Source organism: Nymphalis io, chromosome 11, assembly GCF_905147045.1.
Source record: "Nymphalis io chromosome 11, ilAglIoxx1.1, whole genome shotgun sequence".
NCBI lineage: Eukaryota > Metazoa > Arthropoda > Insecta > Lepidoptera > Nymphalidae > Nymphalis > Nymphalis io.
Window position 1 is genome coordinate 3,588,707 of NC_065898.1, and position 20,835 is coordinate 3,609,541.

Consider the following 20,835-nt stretch of genomic DNA (forward strand, 5'->3'; position numbering starts at 1 on the left):
GCCGCCGCTAGGTCCATTTCCTTTGATCAAACCCAGTGAGATCGAACGAATGATCTCGATTAAGGAATAAGCAAGAGATCGTGGTAACGTAGAGTGGATTAGAGATATTTTTCTAGGTAAACAAACCATTTAAGAAAGTAATGATTTTTTAACTATATCAAATATTACATATGATATAATATTTATGTATTATAGAAAGACAAAAAGATTCTTTGGCGCACCAGTAAAGCAGAACATAATTTCAATTTACGGTGTGTACTTAGTGGATTAAAACTCATTCATTCATCAAAAGGCTAGTCTATAGACTCCTTAACAACCCTCTGACACAAACATGAGACAAGTGACAGAATTGACAGTTGCATCCTTTGTTGTTTGACAATTAAACCGCCGCCAAATGCCAAAAATTGAAATCATTGTGATTTCTGAATTTTAGGTTATAGTTTGCTTTTAAATAAATGTTTTCTCTCATGTCATTAATATGGGTCATTTATATAAGATTGTAGGTGTTTTAATAACATTTTATTATTTGACAACCATTTGTGATAGTGCGAAGATAAACACTCCCAGGGTATTACTTCCGTGGTTCGAAAATTTGAATGTTAACTTCACATTTGAAATTATTGAGGGTGGTTGTTATAGTTGGTAAGTAATTTTCAATAGAGATCAAAAGTAATTTATTTATGTAACAATTATTTTTTTTAAAGATAAAAATGATTTGTTTCCTTAGGAGTTTGTCTCGAGATGACATCATCGATCTAGAGCCCTTGTATGATGATACTTGGGGCCACTGTTCTCGCTCTGCAAGAGTATCTGTGTCTAAAATAAGTGTACCACCAGGATTGGTGATAATTTTAGCTGAAGATGTGAATACCGGCGAAGTAAGACATGGCTTTTATAAATTGGCGCGAAAATATGTAAACTGTATTTTAATTTTATTACTCATTGCCGTTGATGATTTTTGATTTTTAGATTCTACGTGGAGATGTGGATATTGATAAGATAGCCTCTTTAAAAATATTGAGTACTACAAGAGATCTTTATTTAGAACAAGCACCCGAAGCTTTTGAAGTTGTAGCCTATGATGAGACAGGTATGACATTTAAATCTAATTAATAACAAAAAAGATAACTTTTTTGTTATTAATTAGATTTAAATGAAAAAAAATAACAAAAAAGATAACTTTTTTCAATAATAATTTATTCATTAGGTAAAAAAGCTAATCAATGATAAAATATTGTTTAGTTTTTATTTACTGTTTTGTCATGTCTACATATCGATGGCAGCAAAGTAGATACGGACATCTACATAATAGCAATTTTCAGGAGAGCACATTAAGTAAAAAATAGTTACCATTTAGACATTTATGTATCAATTAACTTGAAATTTTCCATGATGATTTAAAATAACATTTTTATTTATTGTATAACAGGTTTGATCACTATTTTGTTAAAATAATGTAGATGTATTTTTTTTACTTTGTAAAAGCCTCGACGTAATAGAAGACATCTGCCTGATATCCATTTATTCGTTAAAATCAAAATAGAGCTCATTCTAATTAAAATGTTTGATAAATTAGGGTAACAACCTCCAGAACTATTTTTAAGGATATTTAAAGAGACTTACACAGTATTAAACAATTTTAGAATATAAAAATAAAAAGTTATAATTTATAATAAAATTTTGTAGATGTGTTCATTTACTTTGCGTATAACTATACTACAGTTAAACTCATTTAATTTCCTAACAAACCACATAAATGTTTTGTTTTAATAATAATGCATATGCAATAATATATATATATACTTTACTGGTGGTAGAGCTTTGTGCAAGCTCGTCTGGGTAGGTACCACCCACTCATCAGATATTCTACCGCAAAACAGCAGTACTTGCTATTGTTGTGTTCCGGTTTGAAGGGTGAGTGAGCCAGTGTAATTACAGGCACAAGGGACATAAAATCTTAGTTCCCAAGGTTGGTGGCGCATTGGCTGTATAAGCGATGGTTGACATTTCTTACAATGCCAATGTCTAAGGGCGTTTGGTGACCACTTTCCATCAGGTGGCCCATATGCTCGTCTGCCTTCCTATTCTATAAAAAAAAAAAAAAAAATGATACTGTTTTATATATTATTTATTCATAATAATTATATATTTTTGTTTATGGACAAAAAATCAAAACTATTTTTAAGTAAATTATACTTTAGATTAACTATCAAAGAAAATCATTTTTTTTATTAATTAATATAAATAAAGTATAATGCTAACATACACATAAAAATGAATGTTACTATCACATTTCTTAAAAGCATAATCACCCTTGAAATTTCAGAATATCAGGCTATTTTTAATCATTTAGTTAAGAGTTTTATTGGAAACGAGCTGTGCCCACGGTTCCACCCGTGTATAACTTAAAGAAATCACTAAAAGCGGACTTATAGTATTTCAGTAATAATAATAACATTTTTCGTTTAATTTTCGTGGGTTATTTTATGTTAGTATTTATTGGTTTTCGCCGCATTCAGATCTAGATAGGGCAACATACAATTGGCCATGAGAAAAACAGAATTCCCTTAAATCTGTTCTGACATATTTTAAAGCTTGTCTCTGTGCTTTATTAATTATGACTGCAAACGATACTTTCATAAGAAATTGTATCCTTTTAAAACTGAAAGGTAAATCTGTATTTAAAAAATAAGTACTTGTAATTAACTAAATATTAAAAAACTGAGTAATTATAAATTTAATAAAACAATGAGAAGAAAATATACGCAAATAATGGATTATTTTAGAATTGGTTTGATTACCATATAAAAGGGTATATTAATTCATTATTAAATGATACACATATGAGATCGTGGACACTTTTTTTATCTTTTAAGAAAAACAACGTGATTGTTGCTTAGCTTTAACTGTTTAGACAGCGCACGCAACGGAAGCTCTCAAAAAGAATACATTTTCCCCGTTTCTGCAACATTTTTTATTGATGTTTAGCTCCTATTGGTTGCTTGATGTTAATTTTCAATTCAACACTAACATCATTTTCAATTTGAACCGGTATTTTTTGAGATTAGCGCGTTCAACCAAACAAACTCTTTAGCTTTATAATATTAGTAAAGATTAGTTACCGAGTACAGAATTAAAAAAAATCTTATTACTAAACAATTATCACTTTCAATTTACTTCTAATGAAAAAAAAAGAGATCAAAACGTTAACGACGAGGTGCGAATTAACTAAGTTATTATTTAAATTCTGCGTCGTCAACTGCTGTTGATTCTCCTACGCTACTGTGATTGATATTTTTGTAAAAATCATGGTAGGTATCTTGATAGACTAATTTTTTAAGGATTCATAAATGTAGAGTGCTATAAACAATATAATTTTAACAAAAAGTATGCGCAAGAGTGTAATAAGTGACTGATGTCTTTGTTTGCGGTTCAATCATCTGTAGATACTTCCGAAGTAAAGGCGAACAAATTCAAATGTCCGTTTCTACTGCGGCGTTTTTAAAAATTCGAGTGTAGATGTACTTATTTACGTACCAGATAATTGTAATTACTTAGAAGAATTATAAATCTTTGATACAGACTTGTAGGTAGATAAGCTTATTTTCGTAAAAAAAGCAGTTTCACAAAAATGCAGATGTTCGTATCTACTTTGCTGCCATCGATATAGTGTGTCCTAAAAGTTTTTAGTTACATATGTTATACTTACTTATTAAAGTATCTTTTTAATTGTCATTAACTATAAGCATTTTACAACATATTGTATCAGATAGACATTTAACAAAGTTAAATCTATTCTTAATTTAAATTTTATAGATATGTTTATAAATAAATTAAATTAATTAAAAAACACTGGTCATATGCAATTTCACTAATTTGGCTCTAAATTCAATGGTCATTCATTACTAGATACTTTATTTATTTTGGTATTAAAAAATATTTAAAAAGTACCAATTTCTATATTTTTTGACTCTTAATAAATACACACAATATGTATATTTAAAAAAAAATGTAATCTAGTTAGTGTTTGGAGCATTAATGTTGATAAAAAAAATATTGGATATAAGTGTAGAAAAAAATATTAGTTTGAATCATGTTTATATAAGTTTTCCTGAAAATTTTAATAATGATTTTAATTGTTTATGGTTCAATTTCAATCACTCTAGTATAAATACCTGTATATATCGATTATAATGTGTATGTTTATTGCAGGTAATAAATTTACAACTTTAGAGGGAGTGAGCTTCACTTGGACCATTAGCAATGTTGGGAGTATTTATGGTCAAATTCCTTTGGTGAAGTGAGTAATTTCTTTAATAAATAGTGCTCATTAGTATAATATGTAAAATGTATTTAGTTTCAAGTCTAAATTGCAGTATATTCAACTAAAACATTTTATTTTAAAAAAGTTGTTTTTTTTTTAGCCTTGTTCGATGGAGTGATACAGATTATGAAGCACCCAAAGGTGTTGATGAGCTGGAATATCAGGGATTGCATTCTTATTCAGTGTTGCTGTATGGACAAGCTATGGGCGAGGCCTTAGTGACAGTTTGCCTTGGACAAATTTGTACCGATTTGAATTTACGAGTTGTTGCAAGTGTTGTTTTGACTCCTGCAACAGCTTTCATTGTCCCCGGCGATACTTTACGCTATAGGTAATTTACAATACATAAAACGTAAATATTTACCTGCACACAATGTTTTTGTGATAAAATACTTTTTAAAAGTTTATTAACAAAAAGATTTACTTTAATTTTATTTATTTACACCTTACTTATATTTATTGTTATATTGTACGAATAATAAAATATTTATTTTTTACAGAGTCGTACGAGCTCAGGCTGGTCGTTTAACAATGCAAGATGTTGCGGACACACTATACAACATGAACGTTCCAGACAATTCAGTTGCTGTTCTTGAAGATACTATAAGCCTTGTCCGAGGCGTGGAAGTTGGAACATCCCTAGTTTATCTCATGTCAGGGGTCACTAATGTTGCAACAGCCACATTGTCAGTCGTTGAACCTTTTTCAATCAGGGTGACAATAAGACCGTCCAACTTGTTAATACATGGAGATGTTTTTATAATACATTGTATTGTGTTTGATGAAGAAGGTCATGCTATAACTGCAGGTCAAGAAATGTTAATTAGATTAACAGTAGAAGGCAATGCTAATGTAGATTTACTGAGGTCAACTGAGAATGGAACGATCACTGATGCTATAGCTCAGAATGCAGGCGATTTCACTGTTACAGCTAGACTGTATTCTATAGCTGGTAGAACTTTATTGAAAACGGTCAGTTCCAATTGTTTTTTCAATTTGTTAAATTTAAAATAGTAACATATCTCTTTAGCTTGATAGCATTTAATTACATCATGTATATTGATACGAATTTGTGGGTAATAAAATGATGTAGGTGAAATTAATAAAGTAACAACAATATGGAGAATACAGTTTTACTGATTGATTCGTAGCTAAATAAATAGCTACTTAAATCTTAGATTTATAAATAAGGTCTATTTCAGTTTGCATGTCTTTTATGCTGGGTTGAGTAGTTGAGACCTGAAAGTGTAATAAAGAAACTCAGTTTCGCATTTTTTAATATTAATAAAGCTTATAATTGTTGTTTATTATTGACATTTCACAGGTCGAAGGGCAAGCTTCAGCTGTGGTCGTTGATCCGTTAGAAATCCTACCACCAGAACTTTTGATAGCATGGACAGACACAATTCAGTATGTATATTTTATTATTATTTATTATTTTAAAGTTATTTACGAAAACATATATTATAGTTTATCGTGATATTATAATATTATATGTATAAAATAGCTTTTAACTTTGTTATATTAAATTTATAAAAACTATAAATCCGATAAAACACAATATGACACCTCAATAAAACACAATATGGTGGTGGTTGGTTTAACGAATTTGTGATTCTAATTCATCTCGTGCTTCACGGTGAAAGAAAACATCGTGAGGAAACATGCATGTGTCTAACTTCACTGAAACTCTGCCACATGTGTATTCCACCAACCCGCATTGGAGCAGCGTGGTGGAATAAGCTTCAAAAACTTCTCCTCAAAAAGGGAGAAGAAGCCTTTAGCCCAGTAGTGGGACATTCACGGGCTTTTACAATCATAAAGTCTCAAGTTGTCTATTGTAGGTTTGTCTTTGGAAATTTGACAAATCTTCCAAGTTTTTATATCTGTAGAGAAGAATGAAGTCATGAAGTTTGTCTGTATGTTTGCGAATGTTAATTTAGTCTCGTATGTTTAACGTGTCTCAGTAGTTTAGTCTATAACATTCACTGTCACCGCTTCGAATAAACATATGATAATGTATGTATAAATGTATGAATATTTCAGATTATAATAAGACCACTTTAAATTTTAGAGATGTTCAACTACACCATCGTGGGGGCGGTAACGAAGACGTCACGTGGTCTGAAAGTGAAACTTCAAACTCGGCTCTCTCGCTCGCACCAACGGGCATGCTCACTGTTCGGGGAGTCGGACAACTGGATGTTCGCGTACATCTCACAAAATATCCGCACATAAGAGCTACTGGCAGGTAATGTAACATATAAGAATTACTGAATAATTAAAAACAGTGTTTTTTTTTCATTTATTAAATTCAGAAGTTTCATTTAAGTTTCAAAATCTAACTGAAAGAGACCGATAAAGCCATGTTTGGTGTGTAGCGTGCGCGCGGCGGCGGCGGAGGCGGTGCGCGTGTCGAGCTCGGGCGCGGCGCGGGTGGGGCGCGCGCACGCGCTGCACGTGGCGCTCACGCACACGCACCCGCTCACCGGCGAGCTGCACAACTTCCATCGGTCAGTGTCTCAATTTCTTTGGGCGGTGGGGATAGCATATTGTCATTGGGTACCCTGATTACCTGTCTGCCTTCCTAATATAAATTTTAAAAGATAATTTTACTGTCTTATATTACCATTTTAAATTAAGTACTTTTAAAACCATTTATTTACAGATTTTCATTTTTTAAAGACTTTTTCGAGTTTGCAGTTAGTAGTTTATTATTGTATGGTATATATATTAATATTTTTAATAGAACATGTATCAAAATAATTGTAAATGATTGTGATGTAATGATTCAAATTCAAGACCAAACTGACGAACTATAACATCAGATGTTTTGTATTATGGAGTCTAAAATATGATATAATTACAGATGTAACTGTGGCTCCTTCGCTGTGTCCCTACTGGAAGGTCCTGAGCCCCTAAACGTGACAGCTGCGACTTGGATAGAACCTATGGGTAAGCTTGAATCACTATTCTCAAGTTATGTCAAATAATATAACTTAATAGTTTCGCCTGCGTGTAAGAGAGGGGGGGGGGGCGGCATGTGTTAGATACCTTATGTAGTTTTTTATATCGTAGAGATGAGTGGTAATGTGCTAATGCTCCGCTTGGTGTAGATGGCGCGTGCTGCGTGCTGCAGTGCGTGTGGGCGTCGCGCGGCGTGTCGACGGTGCGCGTGTCGCGCGGGCGCGCGGGTGACACGGCGCGCGTGTTGGTGCGCGCGGCGCCGGCGCTTGTGTGGCCGCCGCACGTAGCCGCGCTCGTGGGCGCCACGCTGCCGGTTAATACTCTTTTTCTTATTACTATTTTTGCGGTTATCACTGAGCCCCATTTTCAGCACAGTCGTATACGCGCGAATGACTTCTACAGACATACATGTAACATGTAAAACCTTCATAAAAGCTATAGCTAATATATCTTATACTGTTCTTGTCTGTGGACGGAGATGAGAGGTGGTGAAAGGTGGAAATTTTATTGTGTCCTATGTACTAGTAAAATAACCTCTATTTTAGATATAGCTATTCTGGAATGTAAAAGATAATATATATTTGCAATTTTTGGCAAACTTAACATATATATATTATATAATATATATATTAAATATATGAAAAATATTTTAAAAACGATGATTTTAAAAACGATGATATATTATACATTGCAGCTTTTACGTAAGTATTCGTTATTAACTTTCCAACGAATATGTGTGCGTGTTTGTGTGTAGGTGGTGGCGGAGGGCGAGACGCTATCGCCTCAGTCCAGTGACCCGCGCGTGACCTCACTGAGCGCGCGTGACGAGACTAGTCCGCTACGCTACCCTGACGCACAGCTCTTCACCGTTACATGTCGAAGGGTACCTCATTCTTTATTTATATTCAATTCAAAATTTAGCGACCATACAAACACTAACTATAAGACACAAATAGAATGTGTAATATTTACATTTAACGTACATATATTCTAATATTAATTTATTATAAAAACATATATTAAATCAGATAATTATATCTGATTTAATATATGATTTTCAAAAAAGTAATTAAAATAGTAAAAATAAAAATTAAAGTAAAACTTGTTTTTTTAATATTACAATCATTTTCTATAGAAAGGCGATGCCCGTCTCGAATTAGTGTCATTTACTGAGGACGAGAAAGAGTCCGTTGAGCTGGAGGCGGCGTGCGCCCCACACGTGTCGAGGATCCGCCTGGAGCCGCCCGACACGCCTGGGAACTGTTCGGGGGGACCGAGGTACGAACTACTTCCTAGAATAACGAAATTACTGCTTCATCTTAGGTTTCGGAGCCGAATTACATTTTAACGAAAACTAGTAATACCGCAGTTCTTAAGGACTTTCGAATATTATTTAATCCCCTCCAATTAAGCGTCAAGCATGTTTTAGGAACAACTTATATCAAGATGGAGCATTAGACTTTCACGCTGTTACACGACTCATCATGACCTACTTTGCGTTGATGAAAATAAGTGTGGAAGAATTCCATACAACAATGTATTCAACTTCGAGTATGGGATAAATTATAGAAACAAATTAACAGCAGTGCTTTTCTAGATTTGAACCCGCTTTATTCGGTTAAGTTCCAGGTTTTTGATACACTGGGCTCAAATATATGAAATTAATTTCTTTGCTTACTTATATCTAGTGTGAAATCTCTTTCGAATAATGATAATAATTACAGGATATGGTTGCGACCAGGGCAAGAGGTGACAGTTAAAGTTACACTCTTCGACGCCATTGGAAGGGAACTATTAGATGAACAAGGACCGAGTGTATCATGGGAGGTCCAACCGAACCATGTTGGAATAGAATACAGATCTAACGATAGATTGTTTGTTGAGACAAATCCAGAGTTTGCTCCTGTACCAGTTCCTCATAAATATTATCAGGTAATTATTATTGTTTTATTTATATTGGATCTATGTGCAACTTGAAAATTGACTAACAAAATTAAGGTATCAAGTTACACATGTTATTTAAATTGTAATTTACATAATCACATATAAGAACTCCTTTACAAAATCTTTTTTACGTTGGAAATGTTAGAATTTTTTCCTTTGCCTTTCATTGCAACATATTATTTTGTATAAAAATGTATTTCTTTATTTATATTTAAAATTTTCATTTGTTTAAGACTTTATTATATAAGAATGTTATTATTTTGTTTTAGCTTGTAGTGGCGAATGAACAAGCAATAGGATGGAGTGGAGTGCTCAAAGCTGCTATTCCTGACGCTGCGGCCACTATTCAAGCTAAAGTCGTAGCCCCGTTGAAGTGTGAACCATTAAAAGTAAGCTTTAAAAAACCTACATGATAATATTCTCCTAACCGATTTAGGCTACAGGAACTATTTTTAAGGGTGATTAGGTGGTTGTTTGCGCGAACTCAAGTGTACTCCATATTTGCTCACTCATAATCAGATGCGACGACAATCCGACACGACCGGAAAGTGTAAGAAGTAAGACAAAAGTGCTTGCCGAGGCTCAGGATTATAAACATTGAGCACAATCAGACTCCGATACTGAATTTTTCGACCGAAAAACCAATATCGAATCTGTGACCTTATAAGCTAGCTACAAGAACAATGTATATTTATATTAAAAAAGTATATCAATCTATAATTTAAATTGGCAAGATCATCTTCAGTGGCCATCTTTAGTGGTTAGAACGTGTGAATCTAAACCAAAGGTCATGGGTTCAAACCCAAGTAAGCACCACTGAATTGTGATGTGCTTAATTTGTGTTTATAATTCATCTCATGCTTGGCAGTGAAGGAAAACATTGCAAAGAAACCTGCATGTCACTAAAATTCTGCCACATGCCAAACAGCATCGAAGGAACATGGTGGAACCTTCTCCTTAATGGGAGAGGAGGCCTTAGTTCCGCAGTAGGACATTAATATGTTGTCACTTTACTTTTTTTTTTAAAATTTAAACTGTCTTTTAGGTGAATACGGCATGGGAAAGTGAATCTGTCCCGAACATAGCAACAATATCAGGAGGTAGTGGGAAGTATGCAGTAGAGGTGCCTAAAGGAGTCACAGCCAGTGTAGAAGGCGGTAGACTCTCCGCAACCGTTCCAGCACCGGGGTCTTATGACCTACATGTGATCGACTTGTGTGTAGGTGGAGAGAGGCAGCTTATTGAGGTAGGAACTATTTAATCTATACAAATGTCAGGGCAACCAAAAAGTTTAAATTAAACATAGTATATATATATAGCGATAAATTATATATCAATCAATAGGATGGCTCTGTTAGACTTTCCTCGTACCACACAATGATTGAAATATCTTCTGTTATTTTAATGTTTCTGTTTTAAACCACATAATTATGTTTGCCATTAAGCAATGTGTATATGTCAATTTCTATTTTATATTTATTCCAATCTAAAAACAATACCTTAAACAGGATGGGCCCGTTATAATATTAGTTTAATATAGTTTAATATTAGTTTAATTATATTATCTGTTTATTTAATTTTTAATATTTGGTTTTTTTATAGGTCAATGTTGAAGAAGTTCTCAGTGTCGAAGTGTCAACAGCTCGTGCGGTTTGCGTCGACGGCTGCGTTCCTATAAGTGCCTTGGTTAAAGGAATATCGCATAGATACTTGAGCACAAGCAGGGAACCGGATTGGAAGTATACCGGCCAAATTGTCGTGAAGGATGGAAACCTATGTGGGTTGAAGGAAGGGTCTGGCCGAGTTCGTGCTTCCTTCGGTGGTGTTCGGAGTCCTGAAGTTGAGGTATACAAATTTTCTTTTAAGTTGTTGACTCTGGTGGTATACTTTGCTATAAATTTAACAGTGGTGGCTGTTCGTTTTGACTTGTCATAATAATAATATTTCATTGTGCTACTAATTTTTTTTTTTTTGAAAGAAAGGGTAAAAACCCGGTATGGAAGTTCGCAGGCCTATCGGGACGATAGGTTTCACTCGTTCATCAGTTATTGTCCTTCCTTGAAGAATGAGTTCTGTAATGCGCGTTGATTACAAACATTCCACGTGTGCGGTACAGGTGGTGGTGTTCCCGGCGCTGCGCGTGGAGCCGCCGTCGGCGCGCGTGCCGGCGGGCGGGCGCGTGCAGCTGCGGCGCGCGGGCGGGCCCCCCGCGCACCTCGCCACGCTGCACTACCGCGCCACGAGCGGACAGCAGCACTTGCAGGTACGCACCACACGTACCATATTGTATAAGTCAAAAATAACAAGTTCCTATTTTATTTATTAATTATTTTACTTACTATTTTTCATAAAAAAATAGGCTACAAAATAGTTTCACCATACCGATTTCAGTCGTGATTGCTATTTCAAAACAGTGCGTGTAGTGCGAGTTTTTTTTTACTTATCAGATAGCTTTGACGTTAACTGTGATGTGTATTGAATTTCGATTATTGTCACTAGATGGCGCTGTTTTCATTTCATAAAAATCTCAATTAACGCATCGCTGTGGAATAGGTGAAATAGCTGAAAAAATGTGTTATAGTTGGAAAATAATAATCTTAACTCATTAGAAATGCTAATATATAGTAATAGCTTTACTATAGACTGTTAAAGTAAATATTGTATTTAATTGCAGGTGTCGTCATCGGGCTTAGCGCAAGGTTTGTCTACTGGAACTGCACGCGTAAAATTGGTCGCACTGGACATAGCTAACGTAGAACTAGCAAGTGCTGAGGCAGAAATCGAGGTACAATTTAGTTAACATTATTGTCACTTTTTTATATACACCATCAATTCTCCACATATATGTTCGAAATTTCAGTATTACATTTTCAATTCTGTTTTTTTTTTTTTCAATTTAAATTTAGTTCCTTAAGGTTTACTAATGCCGTGTGGTATTGCCATCGAAACATATAACAGCACACTTACGTTGATACAACCCTCCAGGTGGTACCCATCGCGAACCTGCGCGTGCGAGCTGCCACGCAGACGTTGCTGGTAGGCCGGCCAGGCCCCGTGTGGGTGGCGGCGGGCGGTCTGTCGGCCAGCGCGCTGGGCTCGCTGCAGCCTGCGCCGCGCGTCACGTGGAGCCTGCGCGACCCCACCTCCGCGCGCCTCTACACCACGCACGTGGACGGTGAGACCTAAAAAACATGATCGACATCAGCAGCTTTTAAGAAAAAACATTACTATAATTAATAACATTTGCTTTTGAAGTCAGATTAAACCGATCAATCTGAATTTACTTTAGAAAAGTCGATAACGGTATACATCTGTAATAAATATACTAGAGTTACTTTTAAGGATAACAAGTTGTCTGAAAATATGCGAAAACTACAGGAGACAAAGATTTTATGCTTTTTTTTCAGATCTGCTAGAGAGGTCGGTGGCAGAAGGGCTGTCGGTGCGCGTTGTTCCTTTAAAGCCTGGCGTCATTACGCTTGACGTACGAGTACGGAATATGGGACAGGTATTTTAGGTTGTTTATATTGTTGAAATATTTTATTGAGAAACGTTAAGTCTACCATTATTAACGTTTCGACGTGCCTGTATTGTATCTCAATTTGTGGAATTGCAAATTTTGACACCATATTTCAGAACTCCTTTTTTAAGTGCAATTCTTATTTTAAATCAATAGTACTTTACTAATTACACATTGAATAATATAAGGTCTCAAAATTTTTTTAACATAATACAGCATCTAATTTTTTTAAATATTTTATATCAGATAGCGGAAACGAGATCCTGGGATAGTACAATTGAAATCCTTGGCGTATCGGACATACGGATGTCAATCGACGGTCTCTCGGACTTAATGGCCGGTGATCGCTTGGCTCTGGCAGTTGGCGCAATGGTGCGCTTGAAGTCTTTACCAAGAGGCACTTGGTCCGCATATGAGGATGGTGCATTCGAAGTGAATAACATTGGTGAAGTGAGAGGATTAAGACCTGGGCACGGGGTCATTGTTGTAAAACATAAGGACGAGAGAAATAACATTGACAGAGAAGCGGTAGGTTATTTTTATTTAAATTTTGTTTCTTACTAAAAAGTTGCTTTTACATAATATGTAATTAAAATCAACACTGATTGATACCAACTGTATAAAAACCTCACATAGTGTTTAGTACACTTTATTTTTCGCTTCTATGAATTTCATCTCGATCAAACCCTATTCTAGATGTAATCATAGTCCACGAGTTAAGTTCGGTTGTGTCCACACTGGCAGGTGGTTCACGTGGAGGTGTCGAGGCCGCAGTACTGCACGGCGGAGCCGGCGGGCGAGGCGGACGAGGTGGGAGTGCGGCTTGTAATGCGCAGCGCGCTCGGCCGCGAGCTACTGGCGCCGCAAGCCAACGTGTCGCGAGCCGCGCCGCGCGCCGACGGGTAACGACACACTGCGTTGTATTGTAGACAGAAGGGTCACAGAAAATTGGCCACAGACATAGATACATAGCAGTCTTATTTCCCTACAATAAAGGATAATATTTCTTATCAATGTGATTTGGTGGACCCATAGAATGCTCCATTTTCCCAACCACTTTTATTTTTAATTATATAAAAATATATAGATTCCTGCTCGAAGAACTAATTAAGATAATAATAAGATAACTCTTATCTATACTAATATTATAAATATAAAAGTAACTTTGTCTGTCTGTTATACATTTACGGCTAAACAACTAAATCAATTTCTATGAAATTTGGTTGAAGCCCCCCCCCCCCCCCCACTCAACACGTATGTGAAACCGCAGACGAAAACTTAATTGATATTATAAATACATATTTTACATAGCAAAATAATAAATTGTATCGCTCGAAGTTGTCTGGTAAGAGTGTGTTATAACATATCATTTATATATCAATGCAGTGCCCCGGGTAATGAACTGGTTATGGCCGGCTTAGATGCAGCCGGAGCGTTTATGACCTTCCAAAGTTCTATAGGCGGCACTACTGTCACTGACGAAGTTTGGGTTGTTGGTTCCGATATAAGCGCTAACAAGGTTACAGGTGAGATAATATTGCTATAATATTTATTAACTTTGAAATAGCCATTTTCCACAAACGCATGTTGTATGAATATTTATTATACGATACAAATTATATACATTTCAACTGTAAAAAAAAACCTGACACTAAAAATTTACTTGTAACTCCAAAAACAAGATAAAACTTAATTATATGTCAGAAAAGTTTGTATAATTAATTAAAATAAGCAATAAAATTATCTGTTGTATACATGTGTTAAAATATGAGCTATGAAGTTTATAAACCAAAACTAATCTTTTTCAGCCGCCGGCAGCTGGGCGATATGCCTCGAGGGAGTCGGCTGGCGAGCTCCTCCGCACGTGAGCCTGTACCCGGGCGCCGGCCTCACGCTGGCCGTGCTCGACGCGGACGCGCCCGCCCGGCACACCTTGCGCCTCGACCGCCCGCCCACCTCCGTCACCGTACACCAGATACCCATTCACAGGGTGAGGCCTTCTGATCTCAAATAGTATATTAATATTTTATTATGTTGAGTAGATGTCAGATGCTTACAACGGGCATATACTAGCCTAATTTAACGTTACACATAGTTATATATTAAAATATTTGAACTGTTCGAGACTTTAATAAGCCATTAAAAAAGAGCCTTAAATATAATGGTATGTAAATTATAATCATTTTCAACCATCTCAAATATCACGATACTCTCATTTATCAGAAAGCATATACGCAAATAATTGTATTAAAATTTTATCCAAATATGTTGGTATCATTTTAAATGTTGTGAATTGAACCACAAAGCTGATATAGCCTAGTGGTTAGAACGCATGCATCTTAACCGACGATTGTGGGTTCAAAGCCGGGCAAGCACCACTGATATTTCATGTGCATAATTAGTGTTTATAATTCATCTCGTGATTGACGGTGAAGGAAAACTTCGTGAGGAAAACTGCATGTATCTAATTTCATTGAAATTATGCCACATGTATATTCTACCAACCCGCATTGGAGCAGCGTGGTGGATAAGCTCCAAACCTTTTCCTCAAAAGGGAGAGAAGGCCTTAGCCCAGCAGTGGGGCATTACGAGGCTGTTACTGTACTGTTACTACTGAACCACATTAATTATTACTAAAAAAGAAATGTTTTAACTTTGCTGGCAACATCTTTCAGTTATTTATTTATTTATGATTCGCCAGTGGTAATTTCATCAAGACATACACAGTAATTTTGTCTCAATGAATTAATTTAAATCTTTTATCTTTCAAAGCAAACACAACATGCATTAATTATTTAAGAGCAGTACATGTACTATTACACTATTAAGTAGTATCAAGATTTTCTAAAAACTAATTGTATACGTATACATAGGAAACTTAAACCCTATCAATAAAAAACAATTTAACACAAGTGACAAAAATTATTATAGATAACCAAGTTATATAAAAAAATAAAACATTAACATAAAATTAGTACCAACATTTATATAATGCACAACAGCACTGCACGCTATACCCTCGCTCACATAGACATTAATGGAGTCGCGTTACCGGCGTAACGTCCTTTTACAGAGATTAATACTAACAGTGTTACGCTCTCCTTATAGAATTTTGTTTGAACAGACCGTCCTGGGATTCGAACCTGAAATCCCAGGAGAAATAAATCATATTCGTTTATATTATATTATATTTTTTGCACGAGTAATTGAAAATGTTAAAATACATTATTAACAGATGGAGTTTCTACCAGGCGAATGGCCTTCTTCATTTGTACCCTTAATCATTGAAGGGTCCGGTCTCACATCAAGTCCGCTTTTATGTACAGAAGAACAAAAGTATGCACTGGAAGGCATTCAAGTTGAATTACCCTATTCTTGTCGTACAAAAACGCCCCATACTGCTCAAGCAACACTGGATATTCCCAGTGGTAAGTGAACAATTCCAAGTTATATGACATAAGATATACATATCGTATTTAATGACTCCCTAACTACATATAATAATATTTCTAACATTCTAATGTGGATTTCTTGTCCAATTAAAAAAAGAATAAGAATAGTTCAATGAGTATGAATGTCTGATTTGAAAGATCCAGGGCTACAGCCCCGGGGCCAACACAAGGGAGGAACCCCAATAACATTTAGACAACAGAAATTTATACAACATCATTTAATATAGTATATTATGTAGATATAGTAAAATACATACAGTGTAATTACAGGCACAAGGGACATAACATCTTAGTTCTCAAGGGTGGTGGCGCATTAGTGATGTAAGCGATGGTTAACATTTCTTACAATGCCAATGTCTATGGGCGTTGGTGATCACTTACCATCAGGTGGCCCATATGCTCGTCCGCTTTCCAATTCCTAAAAAAAAAAAAAGAAAATTTTCAATTTATTTGGAAACAATTAGGGTGCTTCACTCCTTTGGTTGGAGCTTATTCAACCACGCTGCTCCAATTCGGGTTGGTGGATACACATATGTCAGTTAAATTAACGACATGCAGGTTTCGTCACGATATTTCGATCACCGAGCACGAGATGAATATAAACACAATTTATGCGCATACAAATTCAGTGGTGCTTGTCTGGGCTAGAACCCGAGAACATCGGTTAAGATTCACGCGCTCTAACCACTCTGCTCTTAATTCTAACCATTATTTACATATTTCAGGTCAATTGGGTTGTTCAATAGTGACAGCAAGTCAGGTCACAGTAGCATCTGAGGTTGAACTGTGCGCTGAATGGGGCGTATCACGAACTTGTACTAAAGTGCAACTTCTACCTAAAATAAAAGTATCAGAAACGAAAGTATCACTTCTAAACCCCCCTACTACCTTCACTATAAACGGACATCCACATGCATTGAAGTTTGTTAAATTAAGTACATCTCCGGGGTTGAAACTCGAAATGAATACGAATGATGGCGAAATAAATGTTTCGGTGAAAAGTGAAACAGTTACATGTGGAATCGGTTGGGTTAATGTGATATCTAAGTTGACGTCACAAGAGATGAAAGTTGAGGTTGAAAGAGAATGTGATATTGCTTGTGGTACATTACTCGGGGCATTATTAACACTTCTAATGCCATATTTACCAACATTAGTCACGGTATTGGCTATTGCAGCTGGCTATTTATATGGTGAGTATTTAAATTTCTTAATTAAAATGAAGTAACATATTTCATACATATATAAATTCTGTATTGTTTTATTGAAAACTATCCATCTTGGCTTTCCATAGGTATAATAAGAAAGATGGATTTGGTTAGACGTAAAGTATAAAACTAGTCAGTAGGTTCGAACTCATACTTTTATACCAAAAAATGAAAAGGGTTTCTTGGAAACACTCTTTTTTTTTTAAATATTAAACAAAGTATGCTTTAACTATTTACAGTTCAATCGAGGCTCAATAAAAAAGGCAAGATCCAAATGCCGACCGAGCCGGCTCAGCCCGTGGGGCCGGAGACGCCGCAGCTACGCAGCCGCACGTGGTCGCGCAGCCCGTACGCCACCGGCGGGCCCGCCGCGCCCGTCTACGGCGACACCAGCGTGTTGCCGGACGCCAGCTTCTCGCCCAACTCTACGAGGATTCACTCGAGATTCCTTTAGTGATGAATGTGTAGTGTAAACTATTTATTGTGACGTCAGCTAAGATTCCAAAGTATCGACAATCGTGTTAAAGCTATACGGGAATTTAACCTATGAAACTGCAAATTACTAAAGAGACCAATGTTTAATCGAAATTTTTTGATAATTTTATTTTTTTAACTCATGTCTCTAGTGTGTGCACAGGTAAAATTTGAAGAAAATAAAGTGTGACGTAAATTATAATTTGTGTTCAAAATAATAATGTAAATAATCAATTTAGTAAGTTGGCTATGAATTGGAAATTATCAAATAATATTATAAAAAGTAAACTTTATACTGCTAATCTGTTAAAACTTTGCCATTGGTCAAAAATGTGTCTCGATATTTCATGACTATATAAAAAAAATAAACAACATATAAATATAATATATGTCCGTCCTAAAACTATATTGCATTTGTTTATGTATGAATAATATTATTATGCCTACAACAAAACCTCAATTTAATTGTATTAATATTGCTAAGGTATATGTAAATAAGGTTAGACAATTATTATTGGTGTTAACTAACCAGTTATTTTACATCCAAGCGTAACACAATTTCTTGAATTGAATTTGACTTTTTGAATTGACCCTGGTCAGTGTGCTCAGTAGATTCCAAAGTAGTAAGAGTAATGACAACGAAAACTGATAGATCATTTAAATGCAGTGTTAATGTTATCAACTCTAATGGGCTTTTTATGGTATTCATTTGTATAACATTTCCTATGACTTTATGTGGCTTGACGTGACAGTTCTAGTTGGAATTGTTAAATACGATTGAATCTTTGGAAACTCACTCAGGCCCGCTTCCTACCTATGTATGTATGTGGCAAAATTGATGGTTATGGTTTTTAATAGTCTTAGAGGGAGATGAATAGATTGAAAATTAAACCAGTGGTATAGGGATAAAATACAGTCTTAGTGTTTTTTTTTTCATCAAAAAAAGTAAGTTCTGAAACTATTATTTATATCTGATTTAGTCATTAACTAGTTTTTTTTTATTATTTAGTTATGATGTTTATTGTGATAATGATTTGTGTTGATGTTTATTAATAATGTAATAATGATAGGATCATATTCTAATAATTCGCCAACTATAACTATAATGATATCCATGGGGACTAGCGTAGAAAAACAAATGAATTACAATTATAATATAGTACAGGCAGGCTACTTGGAACGATAAAAAAATATATAACTGGATATACCTACAATATATAGTTTATTGGTTGTGAATAGTATAGTATGCGATCCCTACATACCAATAAATACTTTGGAAGTACAAATGTATATTATATTTATAATTTTTGACTAAAAAAAAAAATAGTTTGAACAGCATTCCCATGGGTTCAGGCAAAAAGTATGTATGAGCTTACTGACTTAAATTTTTATCTGTCACGATTTCTAACTATTAAAAATACTAGTATTATCGCTTGTGGTAAAAATCCGCATTATTAGTGTGTTTTCGAATGATATTTTTAACATGTATTTCTTAGCATAGTATAAAAAAGAACTGTGGCTATTTTAGTTGTTTTCATATTAATCAATACATAAAAAACATAAGAAAAACACTTTTTTTAATTTATTATATTCGTAATTTGTGACATTGAACACATCCGTTATCTTGTGCATCCTTGTAGCACAGACGATGTGATTATTCATGTTTATCTGACCATGTTATCAGCGTCGTAGCTAGAATCATTAGTGAATTGGTAAGTAATTTAAATTTTGCGCCACTATTTTTAATACAAGTGTAAAAAACCTATTATTTAGGGTTCGGCACAAATTTCGTGTATTAAGTTGGAGGTGATGTTTGTTATAAAGTGCGCCACGCCCCTCGAAGGTTGGACGCCTTGGCAGCCTTAGCTACGACGCTAGGCTTTAAACGGGTTCCACGTGATTAAATTTTTCGTACATTTACAATTAGATTATGTTGTATGGGCTCGAATTTAAATTCAAGGTCAGACGTTAATTTTTTCAAACTATATTTGTTTCCTTGCAAATGGCGCCGGCCTTCCAAAATAGAGTTGTACTGGGGTTACTCATTTTGATAAAAATGGCTGAGGAAGCAGATAACGTAATAGTTAAAAATTATATTTACTCCGTTTATCCGATATTTCAATCCGCTTATGCAAGAACAGACTTTATTGTTTCAATTCTGTAGTTAATTGTACCGTGGTGGATGAGGTATAAGCTAAGCCGCTGTACATTATAAAGGTCCGCTTAGTTTCTCATAACGACAAACTATTGCTATTCATTAATTGGACCAAAATACATCATGATGTAGACAGGGGTGTAATATTTCATAAGATTATATAAGTACATTGAATTTACATAAGAATTGATAAATACCCTAGTGTAAGTTTTGTGTTATTTTATGTGTTTGGTCAAAATATATTGTTAGTGATTTTACACAAATTGAGCGTTAATCAGCGGCGGATTTACCAATCGGTTGAGTAAGCTTAAGCCTATGGCTGCCTACTTCTTTTTCAATAAAATTTTTTTAATAATTTTCATATTGAAAGGCTGAAAGCTATGTATATTATATAAAGTCGACGGTGATTATATTTTGTATACATACAATTTAATGTTGTGTAAATCTCACTGCGTCACGATTGATATCCAATATTACCTTTAAAATGTGTCAAAGATCTCATGAGCAGTATATAGAGTATTATAAAGAAAATGCATATTTGAACACTAACAAAATTTTACAAATGATACTTGATACCGATACTATCCTATTTTATTGTTTTTTCTTATTGAATAAAATAATAATGTAAATAAAATATTTTTAATTTAAAATGTTTTTTTTTTTTAAATATTTTTATCCTATTTTCAGTATTAAAATGCTGCATTATGTTCTACTCATCAATACATGCAGTAATTAATAAATATTCTAATTAAACTTACAGTTTAATAATTGAAAATTCAATAGGTACTTAT

At 34.7% G+C, this 20,835-nt stretch overlaps 1 protein-coding gene across 1 annotated transcript; it reads left to right on the forward strand.

Annotated features, from left to right (window-relative positions):
* The first annotated feature begins 427 nt into the window (after nucleotides 1–427).
* Nucleotides 428–20,618, forward strand: LOC126771819 (nuclear pore membrane glycoprotein 210). Its single transcript, XM_050491923.1, has 28 exons — nucleotides 428–642; nucleotides 728–878; nucleotides 970–1,090; nucleotides 4,213–4,300; nucleotides 4,425–4,655; nucleotides 4,825–5,296; nucleotides 5,649–5,734; nucleotides 6,399–6,575; nucleotides 6,706–6,837; nucleotides 7,194–7,279; nucleotides 7,441–7,604; nucleotides 8,046–8,174; nucleotides 8,427–8,569; nucleotides 9,016–9,223; nucleotides 9,505–9,624; nucleotides 10,281–10,481; nucleotides 10,838–11,080; nucleotides 11,352–11,498; nucleotides 11,910–12,020; nucleotides 12,221–12,410; nucleotides 12,643–12,743; nucleotides 13,002–13,283; nucleotides 13,500–13,657; nucleotides 14,142–14,281; nucleotides 14,564–14,745; nucleotides 15,991–16,183; nucleotides 16,933–17,400; nucleotides 17,655–20,618. Exons 1-28 carry the CDS (start codon nucleotides 479–481, stop codon nucleotides 17,867–17,869), a joined length of 5,103 nt encoding a protein of 1,700 aa, XP_050347880.1. The 5' UTR covers nucleotides 428–478; the 3' UTR covers nucleotides 17,870–20,618.
* The last annotated feature ends 217 nt before the right edge of the window (nucleotides 20,619–20,835 follow it).